The 27,908-nt window shown below is 44.3% G+C and overlaps 1 protein-coding gene across 2 annotated transcripts in view; it reads left to right on the plus strand.

Annotated features, from left to right (window-relative positions):
- Positions 1-26,628, plus strand: part of LOC111240337 (AT-rich interactive domain-containing protein 1B-like) — a 51,394-nt gene extending 24,766 nt beyond the window's left edge. Inside the window, exons 4-20 of one of the 2 annotated variants that reach the window (XM_022770312.1) lie at positions 3,941-4,187; positions 4,563-4,646; positions 5,156-5,308; positions 5,390-5,738; positions 7,229-7,374; positions 7,468-7,577; positions 14,708-14,914; positions 15,182-15,401; positions 18,529-18,664; positions 19,806-19,984; positions 21,130-21,274; positions 21,824-21,940; positions 22,072-22,153; positions 22,306-23,077; positions 23,226-23,356; positions 23,507-24,203; positions 25,248-26,628. In XM_022770312.1, the coding sequence (XP_022626033.1) occupies positions 3,941-4,187; positions 4,563-4,646; positions 5,156-5,308; positions 5,390-5,738; positions 7,229-7,374; positions 7,468-7,577; positions 14,708-14,914; positions 15,182-15,401; positions 18,529-18,664; positions 19,806-19,984; positions 21,130-21,274; positions 21,824-21,940; positions 22,072-22,153; positions 22,306-23,077; positions 23,226-23,356; positions 23,507-24,203; positions 25,248-26,305 (4,833 nt within the window). In that variant the 3' untranslated portion in view covers positions 26,306-26,628. Of the gene's footprint in view, positions 1-3,940; positions 4,188-4,562; positions 4,647-5,155; positions 5,309-5,389; positions 5,739-7,228; positions 7,375-7,467; positions 7,578-14,704; positions 14,915-15,181; positions 15,402-18,528; positions 18,665-19,805; positions 19,985-21,129; positions 21,275-21,823; positions 21,941-22,071; positions 22,154-22,305; positions 23,078-23,225; positions 23,357-23,506; positions 24,204-25,247 lie in introns of both variants that reach the window. The other variant, XM_022770313.1, reaches the window with a different exon arrangement.
- Positions 26,629-27,908: the final 1,280 nt, after the last annotated feature.

The following is a 27,908-nucleotide window of genomic DNA, read 5'->3' on the forward strand; positions in this document are numbered from 1 at the left end:
CATTTTTATTTCACTTTTCACCCTCCTGTAGTTTTCTATGTTGTCTCATTTTCCTTCACTGCTCACTTCTTCATCTCCTTTCTTCTTATTTTTCTTCCTCTTTGTTTCTTTTTTGTCGTCTCCTCCTTGACACCTTATTTTTTGTTTCTCATCTTCTCTTCCTTTCTTTTGTTTCATCCCTCTGTCCTTCCCTCCCTCTTCATGAATAGTGTTTTTGCCTTGTTTTTGCTCCCCCCTGCAAACAGCCAGGTGTGTTGTTGTAGTGCTTCTGAGCAAGGCAGTGAACTGTACACATTAGAGGAGGAATCGCACCGTCAGTCTGAGCTGAGGGGCGACGTTTCACTTTAATCAGATGTAGTTTGTGTTTCTGAAGTGCTGCTTTTGTTCTTGATCTGCTCTTGAAGTGAAGTGTCCCCTCCAATATCTCCATGAAAAGAGTAAAAGTGCTGCCACTACAATAATTAACCACTTCACGTCATTAAACTGATAACTGTGTTTTAACGTGATAAAAGGCTTAAAGACAAACTGACACGGATTATCCCAGGAGAAATAAAGGTTATACAAAACACATCAGAAGATAAAAGCCCACAAAGTTGGTAAAAAATGTATTATAAAGTCTATTCCTGACTATTGGTCAACAACCAACAGTTCCAGTCACTGCACTGTTTCCTCCAGCATGGAGCTTTTCCTAGAACCACAAGTATCAGACATTTTAAAATGCTCACAGTTGGGAGTGACCTGCCTCCCTCACCTTTCAGTCACCTTAATTGGCATTGGCTGCTGCCATGGCAACAGCTGGCTTCATGCCATCACCTGCCAGCAGCTTCTCTCATCTTTCCTCCTCTTCTCTTAGACAGTTTTATACACTGACTTAATTGTTCTTTGGTATTTTTTTTTCCTTTTGTTCTTTGTCACATCTCAGATAATGAAAGTGTTGGACTGCTCCCAGATGTTCCCTCCTCTGCCGTCAGCTTTATTCGCTCTGTCTCTGTCTCTCAGCTGATAGGCTCCATCAGGGTTTTTTCTGGCAGAAAATGATGCGTCAGTGTCTTTAACATCATCCTCAGTGAAGGTCTGGACTTCAGGTCTTCAGGTTTCTCTGCATGTTCAGTTTTCCTCCTACCTGCCTTGCTCTTAAGACTGTCTGATCTTAAACATCAGAGATGCTTCTCCCCTCTGAGTACTAGTACTTATACTAGAACAGAGCCTATAGAAAAAGAAGAGCTGTCCTTTACAAGCATGTAAAAGTTGCACTTCAATAACAAAGCTACAAAAAAGTGAAAAAAGAAAATGAAGAGGCTCTTTCATCAAACCCTCGTAATGTCATGGCTCTTTCAGACTTTTGAATTTTCCATCAGGGCAGAGCAGATTTACCTTCAGCCCTTTTTGTTTTTTGCCAGTATACAAAGTTCACATTTAATTGGAATAACTAATTGGAAGTTAAAGTCCATTATAATTAGTAACAATTTACAATTTTTTTCTCCCGGAATCTCCCCATGAGTCTACAGTTGCATATCAGATGGTTTGGAGGAAATGATCGGGAAACTATTAGACACTGTTGTTGTGTTCACTATATTTAAATAGTTTATCAGTTTGTCAGTGTGCAGCGGAAAGTGAGGGACAATGCTCCTAGTTCCACCCTGATTACTCCTCCATCTTTGCTGACGGATGACGATGCGAAGGCTCACATTACTCAAGTCTGAGATGAGGAGGGTTCAGTTTGTGTGGAGGAAACACAGAGAGAGGTCTGTTCATCAGTTTGTCCTCCTTCACTCTGCAGAGAAAGTGTGAATGAGCGATGAGGCCGGAAAACTCTATTCATCAAATTAGGGACTGTGAGGTTTTAATGAAACACTGTAATTGTGACCATAAATCACAGGAGCTGCTCGGGAGTGTAGAGATGTGGGGAAAAGTTTGAAGTCGTTTTATAGAGGCTGAAATGAACACTGTGTTGTTTCAGAGCTGAAACTGAACCTTTTTTTTCCGTTCTTATTTCTATTTTTCTCTGTTTTTTTGTTGTTTCTGTCTTCCTTCAGTTCTTTCTGCTTTTCTTTCTTTTCTTTTAAAGCACGATGGGTAGTGTAGCAGTTGATTTCTGTTTTACTCATGACTTCCAGAGACTGTCCACTCTGCCAGAGTATGGGCTGGATGATCAATCTTGATAATTAGCACGAAAAAAAAAATTCCCACGATAAGTGTAATAAACTGATGAGTAATTTACAATGTTCTGCACTTCAGAGAGGGGTCAACCCTCATCTGCACAATAACTCCGTCAGGCTGCAGCTACAGGGTTATGTAGGGTAACAATGTGTATGGGCCAACATAGGAAGGAAAAAAAACACACACACTGTTGGAAATGTAAAAGTGAGCGACCATGAGGAGAGTCATAGGTCCACACATGAGGAAATTGAGGAGGTAATACAACATCTGTGGTTTGGGAATGGTTTGGATTTCTACAGCTGGATAAGCAGCAGAGAGAGATCTGTGTCAACAAAGATGAAGCACTACTTTCCTATCCCATGAGAAAATATCAAGTACACAGACTTTTGCCTCTCTGAGAAATGATGTGCCTTAAATGATGTTCCTAGATCTGAAAGTCCGTTGTCTCAGGTTCATCCTCACAGTGAGCTGCTCTTTGTCTGAGGCTGAATGGCTGAGCGGATGCTGACCACTCTCTGAGGTTGGGCCTGACGTACAGTAAGAATCAGCAGGATCGGAGCGAGAGTTTCCACTCGGTTCTGTTGGTTTTGGACGGGCCGTTAACGTCCTCCAGCTGAGACGTTTACTCCTCCTCGCCTCATTTAGGAGGTGCTGAACGAGGCGTTTATGAGCCGTCACTGAAGAATAGTCAATGATCCTCCTGTTAGTGTGATGGTGAGGTCATATACGAAGCCGCTGCTCTGATGTTTCATTAAATGACGAGTCAGAAATTCTGCTGGAAATAAAAAAAACACTGCGCAAACCAACAGAAGAATGGAAGTGGAAATACCATTCTGTAGCTGCAGTAGGGAAACGAATCATTGTTTTAACCACTGTAGTGCTACCATGTGTGTGGACGCCGGTGTGTACAGTTTCTTTACATGTGAAACAAGTTTATGGGCTGCTGTTGTTTTGTAATTAATAAAAGTTTCTCCTCCCTTCTGTGTTTTTATTACAACCAAGTTCACAATGTGTACACCTTATTACTTTTACCTATTAACTTGAAAGTTGGTGAAATGTGGGAACCAGGAAATCTAAAATTTGTTGAAATTGAGTTTTATAATTCTTTTTTTAGTTGGTTCACTGCAGAATAATAAAAAAATTACAGGCAAAATAATAATTTCAAAGAAAATGGTGTGTTGTATGTCCTATATTATTGAGTAGTTTCTGTTATTAAATCGAATGGTACAAGTGTCATTAACAATGGTTCTGTAAAGTTTACATTACTTACCATTAGATAGAGGTCTGTGAAATCAGGCCAGAAACAGGGACAGCAGAAAGGTTACTAATTGATCATACTTCTGATTATTATCGTAATTAATGGATTTATAGTAGGAAAAAAAATCCCATTACAGAATCCAAGAGCATGAGGTGATGTCATTGAGTGTCTTATTTTGTTCCAAGCAACAATCAAAACCTCAAAGTTTTCCATTTACTTACAGTGTAAGACAAAAAATAGGAAATGTTATCAATTGAGAACCTGGAAGCATCACACTCTGGGGTATTTATGCTTTAAAAATTATTTAAATGATTACTTGATTGAAAAAGATGATGCCAATGATTTTTTGGATTTTTTTTTTCTTGATTGACAATTCAATTAATCAACTGAGCATCACACTCTAATCTCCAGGAAATGTTAAGAGAATGTTGCCTGAGATCAAAAACTCAATAACATAAATAAAAACCTGATAAATCAGTTAATTAAAAGTCTGTGTTGACCATCGTCTCCTCTGTGTTTCAGGACTTGTCCGGCTCAATCGATGATTTGCCGACCGGCACTGAGGCTGCGGTGAGTTCAGGGGCATCGGGATCCGGCAGCACTCAGGGCGACCAGGGGACTCCGGCCCGTTCTCCTTTCTCCCCCCATGTATCGCCTCGACACCCCCCGCCAGCTCGCACCGGGCCATCACCCTCACCCTCACCGTCCCCCGCTGGGTCCAGCAGCCAATCACGATCTGGACCACTGTCCCCCGCCACCAGCGGACCAGGTAGGATGATGATGATGTGTAAACACCTGTGAATACTGTTAACAGGCTAATGCCTAATGACTCCTAATTAGTACTAAAGGGTCTGAATACTTTATACAGTATATATCTCATTCCACAAACACACACAGACACACACACACACACACACACACACACAGACACACACACACAGTGAGACTGTCCCAGTGGAGTTAATGAGGTTCCCATCTCTTAGTTAAGTCCATTCAGTCAGTTGTTGAGTCTAACACCACATCACAGCTGCTTTGCTGGACGCAGTGGTGCCATGGAAACCAAAAGATATTTACACACAAGCCTAGATGTCTGCAGTGGGATCCAGTGGAGTGATATTAACACACTGTCTTCTGTCTGTCTCAGGCGCTCAGTTGACCCCTCAGGTCTCTGGTCCTGGATCAGATGTCGGCCCTCATTCCTCCCAGTCTGCCATGACTCAGGACAGAGGTAACTGTGTGTGTGTGTGTGTGTGTGTGTGTGTGTGTGTGTGTGTGTGTGTGTGTGTGAGTGTGTGTGAGTCAGTCAGTCAGTCAGTCAGTCAGTCAGTCAGTCATCTGTCTCATAAATGATCATTTTAAAGCCTCCTGTAGACAATTTTATTTTTCTCTTCATGTACATGTTTCACTGTTTTCACCTTCAACCTTCATTTCCTAGAGGAGGACATTTTCTGTGCTTACTTTAAATCTGGATGAACCTGCAGGATTGTTTTGGTTTGCAGTTTCCCCCTGCTTGAAGTAGAGAGAAGTAGAGAGACCGGACAGGCGGGAGGAAGAGGGGGATGACATACAGGAAAGCGCCTGGGTTGGATTTGAACCCAGGTCGCTGCAGTAAGGACTCAGCCCCCTGCTTCCAGTCTGTGTGCTAAGCTAGGCTAAACCTGTCCTGGACCTGGATCTCTGGGTTTTTCTTCCTGGTCCCTTCTTCTCTTACCTGCTTCTCATGTCTTGTTTCTTCAGGTTTCCCTCCTTCCATGCAGCGTAGTACCGCAGGGCCCCAGTTTGGCCCTCAGCAGTCAGCCCCACCTATGTCCCCTCACCCAGCACCGGGGGGGCCCATGCACCATGGCTCCTACCAGCAGGGCAGCTCATATGGCCAGTATGGACCCCCAGGTAAAAACAATTGTGAAACATTTTTTGCACATTTTCTATTTACTTCCAGTCTAATGTCTCATCTCACCTCTCCTTTGTCAGGTAACTACCCCCGGCCCCCCCACTATGGCGGGGCCCCCAGTGCCAACTACAGTGGCCCCGGCCCTGGCCCCAGCTTAGCCAACAGCCTGGGGTTGAATGCCAGCAGTCCGATGCACGGTCAGGGCCCCTCCACCCCAGCAGGTCGTGGCCCGGGGCCCGGTGCAGGGGGGCGACCCTACCCTGCTGGAGGGAACACCATGGCCCCCACCTCCCCGGGTATGCCACAGCCTGCCGGTCAGGGCATGAGGCCTCCGGGGCCCAATGCCAGTCGCAAACTGCCAGACGTCGGCCCCAGTGCCGGGCCCAGTGCCAACTCCTCCTCCTCGTCCACAGCTGCTGCTCAGAGCAGGTGAGTCCTGACGGAGAGAGGTTACAGAGATTAGAAACTAGCGAAACAGTCTGGAAAATGAAAAAAGTTCCAGGAACTATACATATACCCCTGGAGTTTACTTAGAAACAAAGATCTGTTTACTTTTTCTCTAAACACCTCTGTACTTGAAGTCCGACAAATGTATTGAATGTGTTTCCTTCCTCATAAATCAGTTCCTATCAACCTGGAATTGCTCTGATAAAGAGTGAAAGAAGGAAAACCTCTCATGAGTTGATCACTGAGGTTTGTGTTTAGAGTCTTTGAAGATCAACGTGATTGTTTGCAGCTGCTGAAAGTTGACAGTTTTGAACAAATCAAAAGTTTTTGTTGCCTCTCAACCTCCACCATCCCTCCATCCCTCCAGGCCTCCCTTCGCTCGGTCGCCCGTCTACCACAACCAGTCCTGGCCCGGGGGTCGACCTTCCCTCTCTCCTACTCTTCATCCCTCCCACCCTCCTCACCCTCACCCCCACCACCACCCTCCTCTTCCCCACCCTCCTCACCACTCCCAACAGGGCACCAATGCTGTGCAGACCCCCCCTGAGCACTATGGGTAGGTTTGGTACCAGAGCCTGACAGATACAGAAACACAGCCTGGCGTGATATTTCTTAATTTTTCCGAAATTGTACCTCATTGGATTAGCATCTCTCATGTTTGGTGTTGGCCTGGATGAAACAACTGTAGTGCACCTCCTAAAAAAAACATTAATTTTAAAATAAAGTTTAATGGTTCACAATAGCCATGGTTTGGTATGTATCCCAAATTTTAAGTCCATTTCAGGCTGTGCTGCACATGAGGTTTATGGGATGTTTTACTAACCAGGCAACTTCCTGTCCTGTCCTCTTGACGGTTCCAGTTTGGCTTCAGAGCGGCTGCTTTGTCTTCATCAGGAAATAAAACCTCTTTTTGTATCCACAGCTGCTTTGGCTTAACTTATGCTTAGTCAGTAAACATCTCTGTAAACATCTCGAAACAACATTGATATTACCAAAGGAAATTTAAAAAAGACACATCACACCTGGCAAACATAACGAGAACATGCTAAGTGTTAAAAAATGTATAAAGAGAACTGCCCATGTCCATTTGTATTCAGCATATTATACATTCAACTATATCATTTCCTATTCTCCTAGATCCTCCGAAATCATTTATTATAAAGCAAACAAAACGGCACAGAGGGTCTAAGACAGCATGCTGGAAAGGTGCAACCGGCTGAACTAACCTTCCACTGAGATCTTTCCTCCAGCTTGAGAAGACCGGGAGACTTCATACGAAACTCTTCGGGTCTTTCGCTCTTTGTCTCTGCCATGTTTCAGCCGAGTCTTTGTCTCCTCTAACTGCACGGACCCTGAGACCGATGCTTTAATCTTCACCTTCTTCCTTCTTCTGCATGTGAGCTGCCACCTTGCCAGTTTGATCACATCTCATAATAATTATTGAATCCCTTTTTCCCTTCTGCGGTGTCCAGGCAGGGCAGCTACCCGGGCATGGCACCAATGGGAGGAATGGGCTCCGGAGGTCCTGGAGGTCCTGCAGGTCCCTACACCCAGCAACCAGGCAGTAACTCCGGGAGGATGACGCCACAGGGACCCTCCTACAACACCCCGCCTTCAGGTAGGACTAGACTCCAAAGTCTGTCGAAAGTCACACTTTTGTAATTTTGGAACACTTGAGTTTGAAAGTGGATCTGTTGCCTTCATCTTTTAGGTCCCATGATGATGCCAGCTGAAGGGATGGGTGCTCATCCAGATACCAAGCAAAGGGTTGAGCTCAGCAAAGAGAGCGTTGGCCCTGCCACTGAACCACCCAAACCCAAGGTGCGTCCTTTGGTTTTGTTAACCAATCACAATGGCTGTTTGCTCTGCCAATCACACCAGCTCCCACCGTGCTGTTTTTGCACTCTTGGCATGCTCTAACAGATGCATGTATGCTGAGCCTAGTGTGAGAATGCATCTTAAAGGCACTGATGCAGGTTTGTTGAAAGTCATTGTTGAGATTTCAAGGTTTTATCGAGGGGGCGGAGTTTGAGAACTTTGCTTTTTCCCAACAATTTGGTTCTACTCACAGGTGGTGGGGGGGGGGTATTTTACCCTTTTAAATACGTCGATACAACGTTTATTTACGTCATTTAAACCGCCCACTGACATTTTAGATTATTAGATATATTTTTGCAACCCATCAATCAATCAATCAATCAATTCATGTTTTGCTTCTTATGTGGGTCCTGGTCATGGTGATAGCAGCTTAAACTGGGTAGCTCAGGGGTTCTGCTTTTCCAGCTAAATTTGAATTCCCAGGTCTGGTGGGGTTTAAAATCGCTTTAGCGTGTTTCTCTGGAGTATGCAGTTGGACAGGTCCACAATAGGTCCACAGGAAAGGTGTTGTGGATTCACTTTTCAATGTGAAAGAGAAGTGGGTCTCTTCCAAATTCCTTTTAAATGTCTTTTAGGGTGTGACCAGACACCATACGAAGGAACTCATTTCTTCCTTTTCAGACAGTTCCTAGAATTTATGACCATGGGTGAAGGTTTGGATATAGATTGATCACTGAATTGAGAGCCCATCGGCCGTCAAAGTCCAGAAGGTCATCTTCAGCTCAACAGTTTCCTGGTGTCCACCAGAGGCAACCTTCAGGACACCATTCACAGCAGATGCTTTTACAATTGAGAATTTTGATATGGCCATTATCCCAACCTCCCAGAAAAATGTTTCTTCATCGATAGTGTCTGAGCAAAACATGCCCCGTTCTAGTGTGTTGTTCCCAAAGTGGTCTCAGGCCTTTGGAACCCACTGTATATCCATTTCTCATGACCACAGACTGAATGAAGATAATGACTGACCTTTGCAGTTGGCAAGAACATGAACTGACCATGTGCCAGGCCTCTGCACTTTACCTTGTGGGTAGTTGGCCTGACTTGAATCAGAATGTTCAATGGTTATTTAAAGGGACCCTTTGGAGTCCTCATTGTTAACGAATGTAGTTCAGTCTTGTTAAGTTTTAATAAATACATACTTATTTCCTACCTCATGAAACTTTTTCAAATCCATTTTTGGCTCTACAGCAACAGCCGTCAACGTGTTGGGAGTTTCCCCATTGGTCATTGCGCTTTCAAAATGATTTGGCACAAACAAAAACTTTCAACAGCTTAGCACCTTTGTCGCTGTATTTACCATCTTCAGACCCCTTTAGTGACTTTTTTCCAAAAAAGGACCTACCAACAAATCTATTGACTCTTTGGACAAACCTTAGCTACTTTTCATAGAAGAGAGTTGCCAGTACTGGGCGGTGATTTTGTCAGATGACGTTGTGGTTATAAAATCAGGATTTCAGCTGCAGAGCAGCAGCTTGGAGATGACTGCTGGTCTTAATGGGCTGCGTTTCACTCACTATTTCATACTTGTCCCACTGTCTGACAACAGAAACAGAAAAACATATAAATGAGAACAGATCCATTGGACTACATCCATGGTATCGTCTAATACAACAAAGCAAGGCTGGATTACAGACTTGGCAGCCTCCAAGCTCCAGGTTCACTCTGTGGCCCGTACTTTGTGGTAATGCAAACTGAAATGAAAAGGACTGTAGGGCGACTTCATTTCTATCTAATATTGGTCGGAATCTATATTTAAAACCTGGTTGTGCTGGTTTTTGTGCTGGGGCCAAGCAGAAGGTTAATTCGGCCCTGGCAGAACAGAGATATTGATGTGACCCTAAACAGCACAGTCTTTGAGAATCTGAAAACAAAGTGTAGAGGAAAACTGTAATTCAGATTGACATGTCAAGTTTTTTTTTAGTACATTCTGTTTGTTGCAACCAGGAGAGGTTTCGCTAAGAAAAAGACTCCCTACTGCTGTTTTTCTGTGTCTTCCTAGTTCATTGTCATCGACAGTGTTGACCAGTTTGTTTCCAGAAGCACAGTGATTGTTACACCTGTCATTATTTCATCTGTGTTTGGCTGGTTTGGAAATGTTACAGAAAACCCAAAATAACCAGTTCCTGCCAACAGGAGCCAGAGATTTTTTTTTCTTCTTCTCTTCCTCGTTTTATCTTGTTTTTCCCTCTTGTTTAGTTCACTCTCAGCTCAGCAGCTGGAGTTTTGAAAACTCCGGCTTCTCCTCCTCGCTGCCATCTTTTAGACTTGCCTCTCCTCATTATCTCGTAGTGAAGAGTCGGCCTTGATCACAGCCGACACAGATCTGTGTGTGGCGGTCGGGGGTTGCGTGAGACAACTCTGCTCCGTCTCAGCTTTGACTCGGGTTCACTTGATGAGAACTGGCTGCTTTGTGTCTGCAGTTTGTCGACGAGTTTCAACAGCTCGGCTTCGTGTTTCGCCGCAGCGCAGAGACTCTGCTGCTGCTGCTAATTTTTCCCACTTTTTTGACGCTCTGTAGGTTAGGTGTTGTGTTTTGTCAGCTGTCAGAGAAACTTCAAAATAGAAGTGTGACAACAGGAAATGTGAACAGGGTGGAAACTTTAAAGCTCTGTTGACTGTTAAAATTCACAACAATTCTACTATTTTCCCAGATAACTAGATTTTTTTTGGAGAACTCAAAATAACAGTAACATGGACAGAAGACTGAGGCAGGGATTAGTTTTCTTTGAAGCAGGGGGAAATATTTCCTCTATCAGCTAATAAAGTAAGGTATGGTAACTTTATGAATATGAACTATTTACTGTACTTAGAACAAGTGAAATAAACTCAGTTTTACCTTTTAAAAACAGTAGAAACCTTCTTGTTCAAATTGTGATGAAATAACAAATATAAGTGATTTGAGGGGCTAAAAACCCGAATTAATTGAAGCCCTAAATGTTTCCTGTGCTGCTCTGTCCCCTCTTACATTCCTGTCTAAGGGCTTCAATAGTTTTATGAATTAAGTAGTCTGTCACTAATTAAAGTAAATTGAGGTGTTAAAAGTCCCATACAGTATAAAGGTCTCTGTCCATGTGCTGTGTGATTATAGATCAGGTCTAGGTTCTATATTAATACTGTGAAAGTATCAAAGCCTCAGTCCACAGAGAAATGCACACAGCCTGTATTCAGAAACTGAGCCTTAAAACCAGCTGTCAGGACTTCTGGAACTTTGTGATGTCACAACAAAGCAGTCACTGCAGGGATACTCTGGGTTATCACTTGAGATATTCTTGGTTGTGTCTGTAATAAACCCTGTTTTTAAAGGTTAGGTCTTTAACCAATTGTTTAGAGCAGAACTTGAGCAGCTAATGAGTGTTTCTTCTCTCTGCTGTGAGATTTAACGAGCCACATTAACCCGGCTGTCCATCTGCTCCCAGCTGCTAAATGCTACATGCTAACACTGCTGTGTAAAGCCGGTTCCACTCCTGAGCTTCTGCTTGTTCACTCTGTGATGATGTCATGGTGTGTTTGCTGTCCGAAACATGAAAACAAAATCCTGGAGAAGAAACATCTGTCTTATTATTTTTTTTTACCTGGCCTCCCCTCACCTCGTGGCTCTGTTGTGTGTCTGTGTGTGTGTCTGTGTGTGTGTCTGTGTGTGTGTCTGTGTGTGTGTCTGTGTGTGTCTGTGTGTGTCTGTGTGTGTGTGTGCGTGTGTGCGTGTGTGCGTGTGTGTGTGTGCGTGTATGCGTGTGTGTGTGTGGATGATTTCTGTATGTGTGTGTGTGTTTTGTGTCACAGGACAGCTACAGCTCTCAGTGTGTGTCCCAGCCCCCCACCCCCTCCCCCATGTCCCCCAGCTCAGCTAGTCTGTCCTCCTGTCACGGGGAGGACAGTGATAGCATTAGCAGCCCTGCCTGGCCCAAGACACCGACCAGCCCCGTAAGTGCCGCAAAGCACAACAACAGTTTTCTTTTTCTTTTTCTTTTTTTTTTTTGTCTTTTAATATTCTTCAGGGTTCTACGGTGTGTAAATGTCAAATCATGCTACTTTTTTTTTTGACGATACTGACTGTAACTAAGATCCTCTAGCGGTTTGGCCCACTGAACTTTTGTCACCGTAGAGCCCTGCTTCCTGCTGCTGCTGATGTATGAAAACCTGGAACCTCCACATGCCGTCACTTGTAGCTTTAGCTCACATTATTACTTTTGTCTATTTTATTCTCCTAAACCCAGTGAGACATGCCAAAAGTGATTTAGGTAAAGCTGTCCACTGTTTGGAGATACAAGGTTTTCATTGGACAAAGCAGCAATGTGCTTGCATCTGATTTTTTTATGTTTTTTTATTATTGAAAACCAAACCCTTCTTTTTTTTTTTTTTTTTTATTATAAATGTTTTTCATCTAAATGTGATTTTCCAAATGTTTATTGTGAGACTTTCTTATTAAAACAAAAGGAGTCAAACATTTTCCATTTACCCAGATTTCTTGATCTAATGCGACAAATACAGGGGACAGAGGGACGTGAAAGCTTGTCAGCGTCATGAAACCTTTTGTTGAAATATAATAAAGTATCCAAATGAATATCGGCAACCATTTTCGACCATTGTGCGCAATTTTCAAGCAACCCTAACCCTTAATGATTTTTGTGTGTATTCTGGATTTTATTTCAGTGTGATGAAGTAACCCTCTCATCACCTGGACATTCCCATCTGGTTCCATCTCATATTATTTTCCAGAAACGTAACTATATCACCACATACTGTATCGAAATCACACTATAGCCGCGTATCTACCACAGGAACTGTCCCCAGGAACCTTTTGAGGAACTATGCGCGTTTCCACCGCAGGAACCAGGCTCTAAATTTAGTCCTGGGGTAATTGATCGACCCCCAAAAAGGTACCTGGTTGGGGGGGTAGTACTTTCCAAAGGTTCAGGAACATTGGGGGGTGTGGTCTGCAGTGCTGAATTTCTGACTGGTCGAGTACTCGCAGCATTTTATTTCACTCGCCATGTTTAAAAGTCAGCAGCGAGCGAGCACTGAGCGAGCAAACACATTTTCCACACCACGAAACATGTCCAGGAGGAGGTAAAGAAACTGAAAACCAACTGAAGACCAAAACCGGTCAAAATGCGGTTTATAAAAGTACCATGATACTGGATTTTACCCATAATACCCACTGATATTAGATGATGATTTTCTGTGGTTGAAGTTCTGGTAAGAGTGTGGGCGGAACTTCCTTCTCTGTCAGTTCATTACAATGGGAAAGAATGTGTCAGGAACAAGTGGTTTAATTCAAGAAATTTGACATTTTGTGGGCTTGAAAAAGATCTGGAAAAAATAGGAATTTCAATATGAACAACCTAAACCAAACTTTGAAAACAGTAGTTGAAACCTGATTTTCTAACTGTTTTAATGAGAAAGTCTCGTTCTGTGAGCTGTGACTGTATCTGATTTCATTCTGCCGACTCTGTGCCACAGTGCTGCCCAACCTACTCCCTCATTGACGTCATATAATGGTTGTCAGCCTTTACGGATTGGGAACTGGACTGAAAACGGAGGATCACTGATCAGTATTATTGTAGTAATGAACCTTAAAAGTTGGTTTTGTTAATGAATTTGTGAAAGAGCCCTTGACTCTGGCATTAAGAAGACACACACAGACACACACACATTAGGAACACATATTAACACTGGGCAGTCCCTCCCTTTGCTCTCAAACAGCCTCAGTTCTTCGTGTCATGGATTCTACAAGATGTTGGAAACTTTCCTCTGAGACTCTGCTTCATGTTGACATGACTGCATCACATCATTTTTGCAGATTTTTCAGCTGCACATTCATGCTGCCAATCTCCTGCTCTACCACATCACAAAGGTGTTCTGCTGGATTCAGATCTGGAGACTGGGGGGGGGGGCACTGAAGTTCACTGACCTCACTGTCGTGTTTGAGACGACTTTAGCTTTGTAACATGCTGCATGATGCCTCTGGAAGGAGCCATTAGAAGATGGTGAACCGTGGCCATGGAGGGATGAACATGGTCAGCAACAATACTCAGATAGTCTCTGGCATTCAAACCATGATTGATTGGTATTAAAGGGCCCAAAGTGTGCCAAAAAAAACATTCCTCACACAATTACACCACCAACACCAGCCTGTTGACATACGGCAGGTTGGGTCCATGCGTGCATTAGTAGAAATCCAGATCCATCAGACCAGGTCTTCAGCTGTCCAATTTTGTTGAACCTGTGTCCACTCCAGATTTCAGCTCCACCCTCTCTCAACAAGGTGGCTCAGTCCTCAGATCCGCTGCTCACTGGATTATTTTGGTTTTCTTTGCACCATTCTGAGTAAAAACTCAAGAGTGTTTTGTGCGTGAAAATCCCAGGAAATCAGTGTTTTCAGAAAAACTCAATCCAGCCCGTCTGACATCAACAATCATACCATGGTCAGACCTGTGTCTGCATGATTTTATGCATTGCCCTGCTGCCACATGATTGACTGATTGGATAATTGCATTAATAAGCAGGTGTACAGGTGTTCCTAATAAAGTGCTCAGTGAAAGTACTTGAAATGGAAATGGATATTTTTCAGTTTTCAGAACAAAACCTAAAGGAAACTTTACAAATCCGTTGACATTGACTTGTCTCAGTGGATTTGGATGAACTGCATGTGGTGCTGGTACCAAATGCACCTGACTTAAAAAAAAAAAAAAAAAAAAGACAGGTTGGGTAGCACTGTGTTCTTTGTGTCATTGTGATGTGACGGTATGTAGCTGTTGTGTGGGACTGCACAATATCAATTAAAAACAGGTTGTTTTACTTGTTTTTATTATTAGAAATTGTGATGAATTGCTGTTGTCTGTTGTTTCATATCACAGTAAACAGAATATCTTTCAGTTTTGGACCATGTTTCACTGTTGTCTGATGTTTCATAGACCACCACCTCTCTGAAAACTGTGTGGCTGACAAACTGTTCATTAGTTCTTATTAGCCGTCGATCACAAGTGATTTTTGGCCGTATTGTGCAGTCCTCCTCTGCTCCGATCGTAAACCTGAAGCTAACTGTTGTCTCCATGTCTCGGTCTCTCCAGAAGGCCAGCGTGGCCACCATGACCAACGAGAAGATCACTCGGCTGTATGAGATGGGCTCTGAGCCGGAGAGGCGGCTGTGGGTGGACCGGTACCTGGCCTTCATGGAGGAGAGGGGGACACCCGTCCCGAACCTGCCCGCTGTTGGGAAGAAGCCGCTTGACCTGTGCAGACTTTACCTGGCTGTCAGAGAGATAGGAGGCCTGGCCATGGTGAGAAAACGAGTACACTCTTGTTCTCTTTCATCCTGTATTTTCTTCTCTACCTCCTTCATCTCCTTCTCTTTAATTTTGTTCTTTCACATTTTAGTCTTTCGAATGACATGTACATTAGTTTTAGCCACATTCTAGTGAGCTTCCATTTAGTGAGTTTGCTACCTGCATGGTTTCATGGTTCTTCTCAGCTTGTCTAATCCACGATTGGATTCCGGAGGAATTTAGTGAATAAATCTGTTTTCCCTCTTTGTGTCTTCCTCTCAGGTGAACAAGAATAAGAAGTGGAGGGAGTTATCGTCCCTGTTGAACGTGGGGACGTCCAGCAGCGCGGCCAGCTCTCTGAAGAAGCAGTACATCCAGTACCTGTTTGCCTATGAGTGTAAAGTGGAGCGAGGAGAGGAGCCTCCACCTGAGGGCCTGGGGCCTGCCGGAGACTCCAAGAAACCTCCGTCACTCCAGGCCAAGATCCAGCCGCCCTCCCCAGGTAAGAAGTTACTTGTTCTCTATTAGCTATTTATCCACTGCAGGAAGTTAGCAACCTGTGATCTGGAGTTTATCATGACCTAAAACTTTAGTAGTCCTGTGAGGTGTTGGTACTAGGTTCCTATATAAAATAACAAGGTTTTAAAGGTCCATACTACGAGTCCAACTTGCTGGTTCTCAGTTGTCTTTGTTTTGTTGTCTTTGGTTTGGAGGGAAAGGACTTGCAGACAGATGGGTCAGGTTATATAACCTCTGGGTGTGGTTATTGGGATGATGTGTGATTTGCAGGCAGGTATTTGCAGGTATTAGACTAAAAACAAAGAATGTATGTAAATGGATTGGACAAATGCTGGAAAACGAAGTATATTAGGTTGGACCTCACAAGTACTAAAATTTTGAAGTGTCCTCACAAGTGATGAAAAACATGGTCTGGTGCAAAAGTATTTTCATTTATTGATGTTAAGTAATATTTGTGTTCAACAGTTTTTTCCACAACAGTTTTTTTTTCAGGCAAGTCTGACCACTGAAAAAGTTTGTCCTCACAAGTCACCAAAAATGACAAGTGTCAAGTGAATGCATGATTACAATCACCTTGTTACGTAAAAGTTCTGGCAGTTTAGCAAGTTGAACAGATGCTTGAGTCACTTGGACCTGCAACATTTCTCTAATATTTCAGTGCAACTGAAGTCTGAACTGTCAGATTACCACAAGTAGAGCTTCACGAGGTTTAATACACAGTCAATTATTATGTCCTTTTAATGAAATAAAATCAGTTTAACAAACCAGATCAACACTCAGTGAGCTCATTCTATGTTGTAAATACTATTTTTCTGGAAGATAAGTTCAAATTAATGATTTTTCCCCCGATGTTGTGGAGGAAGTTAACAGACAGCTGATTCCCTCCTTACGTTTTGAACTGTATCCCTGCTAACTGCATGAATGAAGAAATGAATATTCAGCAATTCTGTCAAATATTCTGTCATTCTCAGTTTGACCACTGTTAAATGTAAAACAGATAATTCTCTAACAAATAATGAACCTGATGAGAACATTTATCAGTTAATTCGCTATCAGAAGATGTGGCAAGAGTCTTTCACACTCCTTATAGTCATTAATTGTGATGATCAGTGATGCGACCTGAGAGAGGACAGGAAACACTCTTCCTCTTTAGAGTCGGTTCTTTCCGACTCCCTCAGTGGACCAAATGACAAATATCAACAAGCATTGTGGCTCTCTCCATAAATATCCCATCATGTCTGAATAAAGCTGTGAGGAACTTTTACTCTTCGTGTCTGAATGACAAAAAGCCGTCACATGTTACAGATTGACTCTGTGAAAAAGGCTTTAATGATGCCAGACTGTCGGTGGTAGGAATCCACTCACACACAAACACAGCAGTGTGATTGTGTAACACAGAAGCACAGTGAGTTGTCCAGTGGGGGAGGAGGGTGTGAATGTAAACATTACTGACCTCAGCCTGACCTAATTTCCCACGATACCGCTGTCTTTCTCTGTATGTCTGGCTCTCTCTCTCTCTCTCTCTGTCTCTCTCTCTCTCTCTCTCTCTCTCTCTCTCTCTCTCTCTCTCTCTCTCTCTCTCTCTCTCTCTCTCTCTCTCTCTCTGAACACATACAGAGTTTAGTACACACAGGGTTCCCATGGGTCCCTGATATCCTTGGAGGTTTGTGAAAAGAAACAAATCAAGGCCTTGAAAGTTTTTGGAAATGTACATAAATAGACATGGGCCATTGAAAGTGCTGGAATTTATATATTCTGTGGAAAAATAGAAATTTACGTTTGTTGTTTTTTTACCTAATGTTAGTAAATAGGCGAAGTGCTGATGTGTGCACGTGTCCAAGAGCTTAGATGTGTTCACTCATTCAAGCTTCTCTCTCTTTTTGATTGTTGTCTGTGAGCTTCTGTATAAAATTCAGTGTTGTAACAGTAATTAACCTTGATCTGCATCTGTGTTGGGTCCTTGAATTTCAGGGAATTGGGCCTTGAAAGTCCTTTAAAAGTCCTTGAGATAGATTTTTAAGAAGGTATGGGAAACCTGTATATATTATGTGTCCATCTAAAACATCTGAATCCCACAAGTACTGAAACCAAAAACTTTATTTATTATGGAAGCTCCAGGTATTAAAAGTTGGAAGTGTGTTACGGCGTAAAGCACTAAACACTGGCAGCAAGTATTACAAGCAAAAGGTGCACTGTATTTATGTGAACCCCACAATGACTTAAAAACTACTTACTTACTACATACTTAAATGTATTAATGAGGATCCCGCAAGTACTTAAAACATAAAGTGTATCAGTGTGGACCCCACAAGTAAGACGTGCACAGTATTTACATAGACCATACAAGACATTTTTTTCCTTTATCGTGACAGCGGCAGTGAGAGAGTCAGGAAAGTCAGAGAGAGAGAGAGGCAATGAAACTGGATGAAACTACTTAAAACTGGAAGTGTATTAATGAGGACCCCTCAAGTACTGAACAGAAAGTTCATTAAGGTGGACCCTACAAGTATTGAACTGCAAATGTATTTATATGGACCCCAGAAGTACTAAAAACTGTGTGTGGACCCCACAAAGGAAATGTCTTAAGTTGGACCCCACATTACTGAAAACAAGAAGTATGTTAAAGTGGAACCCACAAGTTCCAACAAGTGGAAATTTTTGAAGGTGGACCCGACAAGTACTAAAAGCTGGAAGTGTATTCATGCGTCAAGTGTGCATGAAAGTGGACATGTATTTGAGACCTGTATTAAACAAGACCTGAAAACATCTTAATTTGGACCCCACAAGTACTGAAAACAAGAAGTGCATTAAGGTGGAACCCACAAGTTCCAACAAGTGGAAATTTCTGAAGGTTGACCCAACAAGTCCTGAAAACTGGAATCTATTAAGGTGGATACAATACACATTTAAAAAACCTCAAGCGCTAGAATTTGAACTGTCCTGTGCAGAGGTCTTCCAGTTGCGCATTTGAAATGATATTTGTGTTCAGTTGGTTGCTCTCGATCCCCCTGCATTTTTCTGGCTTGTCTGAATAACTATGGTGTGAAGTTACATGACGACACGTAACCCTTGTTCTCAGCAGGTTTTCTGTCTGGTCTGTATCTCTGTAGCCAACTCGGGCTCCCTGCAGGGCCCCAACACCCCTCAGTCCAGCAGTAGCTCCCTGACCGAGGCCCCCGTAGACCTGAAGCCCCCGACACCTGCCTCCACCCCGCACAGCCAGATGGGCCCCCAGCCTGGAAACAGGTAGAGGAGGGAACAAAATCCCATAAACACCTGGTCAAACTAAATGATTAATTCTGGAGTTACTCACAAGAGTAACACCTGTGGAAATGACATGATCATTTTATCAGCTTTTGTCATATTAAACATGTGTAGATTGTTTCAATTTTAAATATTTTGAGAGAGACTGTGTTGACTGATTGCTGTGGATGATGGCCCATCTACTACTAAAAATAGTATAAACCAAACAGTAGAGGGCCCATAATCGAGCCTTGTGGTACACCTCATCTAGAATTAACAGTGATTAGGGAAAAAAAATTCCGATTTTTTTAGGTGAGGCTGGAAGTGGTTTCAAAATTTACCTGAAATGTAGACGCACTTTTCCAGCCCGTTACTGAAAGTGCTTTTACCGACAGGTTTCCTAGAGACGCTGTTGTAGTGACTGAAAGCTTATAAGAAGATTAACATTATGAGTTGTTCTTGCACCTTTTAATTGCACAAATCATAAAGCTAATGCATAGAGAATGTACAATATAACGAGGAAACCTGCAGAGTTAGCTACTAGCATTTAGCAATGTGGTGAGTGTTTTGGATTTTAACTAGGAGGACAGTTGAAACTACCAGAAACTGGTTCTTACCCCGTGTTGCCTGTTGATGATCTGTAGTTAATTTTGATTAGAACAAGGGCTGCAACTAATAATTATTTCCATTATTGATATCGCAATTCATAAATTAATTGTTTGGATTATTAAACATCAGAAAATGGTCATTGCAATTTCACAAAGCCCAAGGCAATGTCATCAAATGTTAAAAATATTTCCTTAACAATTACAGAGAATTAAAAAAAAAATAGCATATGTGAAGTTGGAACCAGAGATGTTTTCTTCTTTTTTTCTTAAAAAATTGATTTGAAATGGGAAGTCAGTAATCATAGTTGTTGCCTGTTCATTTTCTTTAGACCAACTAATAGATTAATATTCTCAGATTCACTAGAATCCAGTGTGAATCCTTGTTAGCTGGAGTTAGCCAGAGCTCACAGATCTATCAGTTTGTTCGATGTAATAAAAAAAGTTTTAAAAATATGAGCAATGCCACTATATATCATATCATATTTTTAATGACTCCTCTTGAACTCTTCCTCTTTCACTTTAACGTTTTTCTTCAGGATCATGGGAGGAGTGAGCATCCAGGACCCATTTTCTGAAGGCAGCGATCCAGCCTTCCACAGCAAGCGAGGCCCGGGACCCGGCGGCGCCCCTTACCACCAAGCAGGAGGTCCAACAGACCCATCCATGAGGATGCAGTACGATGCCAACAAAGACGCATACGGAGGACTGCGGAAAGGTGAGAAGGGGAAAGGTCACTTTGTTGATGGATGGGTGCAACATTTCCAGACTTAACTTTAACTTTTACGCCAGCAGTGATTTTAAATACACATAAAATGGTTTATGGAACAAACTCTCCATATGAAATTGTTTTTCAATAATTGAAGAAAAAGAGTCATTTTAATTTTTATGGCTTTTTGCTGTTGCTGTCCTGAAAAAGAAACAAACAACAAAACTAAGTTCTCTTAAAAAAACAGGAACAGAGAGGAAAATGTCAGCCTCATAAAACAAAATGCAGCAGGTTCAGATACAGGGTAGAGGGTTGTGGGTAATTCAGGAGGAATGTGTGAGAAATGGCTCACCTCACAAGCTAAATCCAGGCTGAAGTTACTGGACATGTTTTACTCCATACAGTCTACGCTGCTTTGAAGTTAGTTCAAAGCTTGATATAGATCAGCTGCACTCCTATCTGCCACACCTTGTGGTTTCCAAAAGTACATTAATTATCAGGACCCAGGTATCTGCTGGTCTGTCTTCTGCCCATCTGATCCAGGACCAGGTTCTAGGATACAAAGTGAAACCAGTAGAAAACCAATAGCTTTCTGGTTGTAACCAGCAAAGTGCTGTGGATTAAAGAGAGTCATCTCTAGTGCCACTTGTGCTGGAAATGATTGTGCTCTGCTGCCTCCTGGTGGTCAAAACCTGAAGGGTCTCGTTATCAGTCTCATTAAAGGGCTGTATTAACAGTGCTGCAGATATTAGCCTACGACTAGATATTTCATATACATTACATCACCAGGGATCATTTTCTAAATAATCCATCAGTGTTCAGATTGATTTTGCTCGTACGGGCCGACATTGGTTTCAGACTTAAAACTTGCTGTAAAGACTCAACACTCAACAACGTATTACATGTACATTTAGTTGAAATGAAATTACTGTTCTAAGTTATGTAGGTTTGACAAAATGATAAAGTTGACTACACATTGACTAGATATTATATAGGTAAAATATTTTAGTTTTGATATAGTTTTTAAACCTCAGTGTCCATCCTAAAGATAGGAAACAATGACACAAGTGAAACACAAATAAGAGCAGTGTCTTTATAAGAAATACGTTTATTATGATTCAGAGCAGTTTTCATTTTTACCTGCTCCTCTTCAGGTCCGGGGCCCGGCGAAGCCTTCGGTCCCGGTCAGATGCCCAGCGGTGCCATGCAGGACATGTACCCACGCGGGCCACCATCCGGGCCCCTGGCAGGGATGGGCCCCAGACCCCAGTACCCCTACGGCCCTGGATATGAGCGGAGGTAAGACACTGATCAGACAGTCTGAGGGCTCGTTGTGTCGTTGGGTACTGATTGGGTAATGATACATTCTTACCTCAGTGTGCAAGTGTGAGTTGTTGTGGTGAGTGTAATCATGCAGCCAGTGAGACAGGTGTTTTATTCTAGTGTAACAGTGTAACATTAGGTATTAAGTAAAATTCTAAAAGATTAGTGTGAACACTGGTGTTTTACTGTTCAACAGAGATACGATTGTTGATTTGTTTGTTAGCCAAGACCACGAGCTACAACTTGAAAGACAACGGACACTTGCAAATAGTTTTTGTGTTGGAAAATGAATATCCTCAAAAATCCACTGAAAACAATAATGTGAATTATTTGCTTGTGATTTACAGTGTTGAATTTATATGTAAAAGATGTGAGGTGGTGTGAAAAAACTCTGTGACCCTGAACTTCCTGTGTGTGTGTGTGTGTGTGTGTGTGTGTGTGTGTGTGTGTGTGTGTGTGTGTGTGTGTGTGTGTGTGTGTGTGTGTGTGTGTGTGTGTGTGTGTGTGTGTGTGCGCGCCCTGCAGGCCGGACCATGTGATGGGGCCTGAGGGAGGCATGGCGCCCCCCGGAGGTCAGAACAGCATGGGTCAGACTGGAAACGAGGCTAACATGTACCCCACCAACAGATACCCCCACCAGAGGTGAGAGGAGTTTAAAGTGTTTGTAGTTTTTTTTTTTTGTTGTTGTTTTTTTTGTCTGTGTGATTTGAATGTGTATTGTTGAGGTGTGTAAATAAAGTTGGATTGAAGTGTTGCGGATCATCTCTCCTCAGACATGGACATGACGGCTATGGGCAGCAGTATCCTCATGGCATGGCCTACGGTTCCCATCAGCCCCTGTACCCTCAGCAGCAGGTGAGTGTTCACATCTGACTTTACAAAGAATGAATAGTGAAGCAGTGAGAGGTTGTTTGTATTTGTGTTTTTTTTTAGAAACTTTCAGATGTTGAATGGAAACTTTATTGAACAGTGACACTGACGACAAGCTGGTCCTTGTGTGTCTGCAGGGTTACAAGCGTCCAATGGAGGGGATGTATCCTCCCTCTAAGCGTCATGAGGGGGAGGGGTTCGGTGTGCAGCAGTACAGCTCTCAGCAGCCCGACATGTTCGGCCCCCCCTTCGGAGGTGGAGGTGGGGGCTACATGGGCCCTGAGCGGCGGCCGGTCCAGGGCCAGTACCCATATCCATACAGCCGGGACCGCCAGGGGCCTCCGCAGCATGGAATGATGGGCTCAGGACCGCCGTCAGTGTCAGGCGGACCCGGGGAGGGGCCACAGGCCAACATGTGGCACCCCAGGACAGATATGGGCTACACATACAACAGACAGGGCCAGGGGCCCCCCTACCCCAGCATAAACCGCGTGGATGACCAGGAGGGCAGGGCCCCCCAGGACAGCCAGTGGCCCCCCAGTCATCCAGGCCAGCGCCAGCCGCCATATCCCCCCCACTCCTCCTCTTCCTCCTCCTCCTCATCCATGCCCCCCCTGCCATCAAGACAGCCCCCCTCGTCCTTCCAGACCACCCCCGCTGTCCCTAACCATGTGAACCGCTCTCACAGCCCCTCCTCCTTCCCGCGGCCCCTGGGGGGCTCTCTGTCCCCCAACAGTGCCCCCTACCTGCCCTCTATGAAGAAGCCAGGGCTCCCTGGTGTCCCCCCAGTCCCCCCGCCCACTCAGGGCCTCCCCCTCATTAATAGAGAGGTCACCTTTCCCTCCAGCTCTGTGGAGGCCACCACCCCCAAACTGAAGCCACGACGGAGGCTCACCGCCAAGGACACAGGTCAGACACACACACACACACACACACACACACACACACACACACACACACACACACACACACACACACACACACACACACAGCTACAGTTTGATTGTGTGTGTATTGTTTTTAAACGGGAGCTCTATGATTGAATTCGTCCTATCAGGAACCCCGGAGGCGTGGCGAGTGATGATGTCACTGAAGTCCGGCCTGTTAGCAGAGAGCACCTGGGCTCTGGACACCATCAACATCCTGCTGTATGATGACAGCACTGTGGGCTCCTTCAGCCTCACACAGGTCAGACACACACACACACACACACACACACACAGTCCTGTTACACATCAGCTGGACTCATTCTCTCACATTAGTCACAGAAGACAAAGTCAAGACAGTTTCTCCTTATCCTGTCCTCTCTTCTTCCTGTTCCTCCCCGTCCTCCTGCAGCTGCCTGGTTTCCTGGAGCTCATTGTGGAGTTTTACCGCCGCTGCCTCATCCAGATTTTTGGGATCCTGGAGGACTACGAGGTGGGAACCGAGGGCCAGAGGACAGTGCTGGGGCCCCTGCCCAACCCCTCTAAGGAGGAGACGGAGGTGCTAAAGGAGCCGCTGGCTGCCGCCTCCGAGTCTTATGGCCAGTCAGCTGAGGAGCAGAAGATACAGAGGAGGTCAGCGGAGGAGATAGAGGAGACGTCACCGCTGCTCTTGACTGCTCCTGCCATCAATGCTGAGGAGGCAAAGAACAGCGAACCGGTTGTCAAAGAGGAGGTGGAGGTGAAGGATGAGCAGCAGGAGCAGGCAGCAGAGCCCCGCCCCCAACAGGCCAGCAAGTATGACAAGCTGCCAATCAGAGTGGAGGAGAGGGGGGAGGAGTGGGAGGAGGTGGAGGAGCGCTGGGCCAAGCTCAGCCGACCCAACGGCTTCATCAGCGGCCTCCTGCACTGGAAGGCCGGGGGAGGAGACTCCACCGCTCACATCCAGACACACTTTGAACCCTGCACGGGAGACTCCGCCCCCCCGAACCTGGCGCAGAAGGAGGAGAGCAGGGGAGGAGACGAGGAGAGGGAGGGAGGAGGTGAGGGTAAGGAGGAAGCGGAGAGGAACCTGCCAGCTGCGGAGGAAACACCACCTGAAACACAACAAGGTACAGACGAGGAGGAGGAGGAGGAGGGGGAGGGGGAGGAGGAAAAGAAATGATTATTATCATAGAAAGTTTTTTGAGAATCAAACAAATGAGATAAGAATTAAACAAAATGGATAAAAATCATTATTAAAGTCATTAAATTTACAAACCTGCTTTCACTCACATCATCATCAGGCCTTCATTCGCAGTCATTCAAGTTGCAGTTGAAAGCTCTGGAAAAACGCCAAATTGTTATTTTATGAAGCCACTGTTCCCGAAGTCGAATCACACCTTAAAACTTCCCCGGCCCCTTACAGTGTGGCTCAGGACTAGAAACACAAATAGGACAGATAATATATTAGAGAACAGGTTTCTTTACTTCTTGTTTATCATGTTGACATGAATATTAAAAATGGATCTTACTAAATGCCGGATTCAGCCTGTAACATTTACCATTTATTAAAATTTGTGCTAAAACTACTTTTAGTTTTTTGTTTGTTCCAGCTTTTGTTTTGATTGATGCTCTTATTTTAAGTCACGTTGGACACATATAACGTTAATATAATGTTTATTTGTGCTTTGATTCTTATGATACATGTGATATTTACAATAATTCTGCTTTGAATGTATGTGAGCTGTTTCAGGGCAATACAAATTAAAAAAATGCAAATTAGTTTATTCTCACAGTAAAATTTGATATTATATGTATAAAGTATTTTTGGCTTCATACTGCAGATGTTAAGGATCAATCAATAACTTATTATCGATGTTTACTGTTAATAATTTGAAAATTATTCGAATTTGATTGATTGATTAAAAACATAAAAACGGACTCTAACTGTTAATCTACTGTGGGTTTGTTGTGGTACTGTTGTTGCACCACCAGGTGGTTCCTTCTCTCTTCTGGGATTTTATCCTGAACAGGCTCAGACCTGTTCATCAGGCAGCACCCTGGGTTCAAACTGTCTCTGGACACAAGTTTCAATTCTTGATTTGTTTATTTTCAGATCAGTCAGTCAGTTTTCTCTGGTTATAAACTCTCCCTTCCTTGTGTTCTGCTGCCAGGCTCCATGTCTGAGGTCAGAAGTCAGAGGTCACCGGCTCATGGCGAGACGGCTCAGAGTCCCATCAGCCAGCTAGAGGACGAGCCTCGCTGCTGGGACGAGGCTCCGCTGTCCACGGCCGAGTCCTGGCAGGACTCTCTGGCCAAACGCTGCGTCTGCATCTCCAACATCGTGCGCAGCCTCTCCTTCGTCCCCGGCAACGACGCCGTGTTGTCGCGGCACCCCGGCCTGGTGCTGATCCTGGGCCGGCTGGTGCTGCTGCACCACCACCACCCCCGCAGGAAACGGACACCGCCCACCTACCAGCGGGAGGAGGAGCAGGGTCTGGCCTGCAGCCGAGACGAGTGGTGGTGGGACTGCCTGGCGGCGCTCAGGGAGAACACGCTGGTGACGCTGGCTAACGTCTCGGGCCAGCTGGACCTGTCTCTGTACCCTGAGAGCATCTGCCTGCCCATCCTGGACGGGCTGCTGCACTGGATGGTGTGTCCATCCGCCGAGGCCCAGGACCCCTTCTCCTCAGCGGGCGGCTTCTCCTCGCTCACCCCTCAGAGACTGGTGCTGGAGTGTCTGTGCAAGCTGAGCATCCAGGACAGCAACGTGGACCTGCTGCTCGCCACGCCGCCTTTCAGCCGCCAACAGAAGCTCTTCGCCACGTTAGTGCGCCTCGTAGGTGAGAGGAAGAGCCAGGTGTGTCGGGAGATGGCAGTGGCCGTCCTGTCCCACCTTGTGCAGGGCGACTCCATAGCTGCGAGGGCCGTCACCCTGCAGAAGGGCAGCGTGGGAACTCTGATCAGCTTCCTGGAGGACAGCGTGGCCATGGCTCAGTACCAGCAGAATCCACACAGCCTGCTGCACGCCGCCACGCCACCAGAGCCGCCCAGCATCAACATGATGTGCCGCGCTGCCAGGGCGCTTCTGGCCATGGCGAGGGTGGAAGAGAACCGGACGGAGTTTGTTCTGTACGAGAGTAGGCTGCTGGACATCTCGCTGTCGGCCGCCCTCAACTCCTCTGTGGCGGCCATCATGTGTGAAGTACTGTTTAAAATTGGCCGCTCGTGACACGAACACCGCCATGGAGCGTGCTCAATGGCGCTGGAAGCAGCTCCACCCATGTGACGAACTGGCTCCTATTATATTTTTATTTAAAGAACAGAACACAAAGTTTTTACATACAAATGAATATATATAGAATATATATAACTCGTCGGCTCCATCCGCAAATGTTTATTTGGGATTTTTAAGTAATTTTAATACAAAAATATTTAATACTTGTATTTTTAATTTTTTATTCTTTTGTCAGTTTGTTGTTTTGTTTTCTTTTAACCAAAGTGTGACAGTGGAGAACGCTCGGGTTCTGGCTCTCTTTGTGTTTTAAACTGACGTGGTCGTTTCTTTCTGTTTGCGGGGCTGTTTTGGGGGGGTGGGGTTAGTTATATTTGGGGCAGGGTCAGATTTATTTAAATAGTGACACATGTTGTAGATAGGCCTCTCTTTTCTCATATGGTATGACAGAGGAAAACTGATGTTCAGTCGTGTACTTTGTTCTGGTGCAATAGGTTTGTTTTGGGCGATATTTTAAATGTGAATTATTTGACCATCTGCAGTTTGACCATCAGTATTTTGCCAAACCACAGCAGTATCAAGCGAGGGAGGTTTGGGAGGGGGTGGGGGGGGCGTCACTTTCTGTTTTTAAGAACTTTTTCTGTCTCTTCCACAATCAAATCTAAATTTCTCTCCACCGTCATCATCCTCCTGTAAATAGACGATGTACATTTGAGCTCCAACAGGTGGCGTCATGACTCGGTGACGGTCGCTGGTAACGAATTAATGTTCGTCATTTATAATCACAACTCTGCTCACCTGAAGATTTTTGTTTCTCTCTTCCCAGCAGGTGAAGATGTTTTTTTTTCTGTATTTAAGGAGAAACCTTTGTTTTCAAGATGTTTTATGCAGTCTGGTCCGGGGAGGGGGGGGGGGGGGGGGGGGTGCGTTTTGATTTGAGAGACTGTGTGTACAGAAGGTTGGGGGGGGGGGGCCTTTACTCACCATGTTGCTAACTGACATGACTTCAAAAACCGTTATAACAAATATAAAGAGATAAAAAAAAAAAAAGAGTCTCTACATCCAGAACATCTCCTGTTTGATTTGACAGACGTTGTTTCTTCAGTATGAGATCTTTATATGTTCCACAACATGTTAAAGAATAAACGTACATGAACTCTGGTTGAGCACTGTGAACGTAGCTCTGGACTGGTTTTGTGAGAACAACTGACGAGCTGAGAGACAGACGGGTCATTTACACTTTTGATTTAAGTTAAATTAAAGGTCTGACAGAACAGAGGGAGCAAAACAGTTGCTTTTGTTCTTATGTTTTTGTCCCAGTCAGTGAAAGCATGAACATGTCATCCTGAGGGTGGACCACAGCTGAAGATCCCAAATCAAGGGGTTAGTCCTCTGTATGGTGGCCATCAGCTCTACCTTGTCAGACTGGGCCTGAATGTTCACAGCTATGGAGTCACACAATTACATTTACAAAAATGATCAATGATCAAATTAATTAATAAACTTGTAGGTCCTGACTTGGGACTTTACTTTTAATTAAATTTAAATGTGTTAGTCCTCGCTTGGGTCTTGAAGGTTTTGCCTTGATACTTGGTGATCT

Source organism: Seriola dumerili, unplaced genomic scaffold (assembly GCF_002260705.1).
Source record: "Seriola dumerili isolate Sdu_G_001 unplaced genomic scaffold, Sdu_1.0 BDQW01000025.1, whole genome shotgun sequence".
In the NCBI taxonomy this organism is placed as follows: Eukaryota; Metazoa; Chordata; class Actinopteri; order Carangiformes; family Carangidae; genus Seriola; species Seriola dumerili.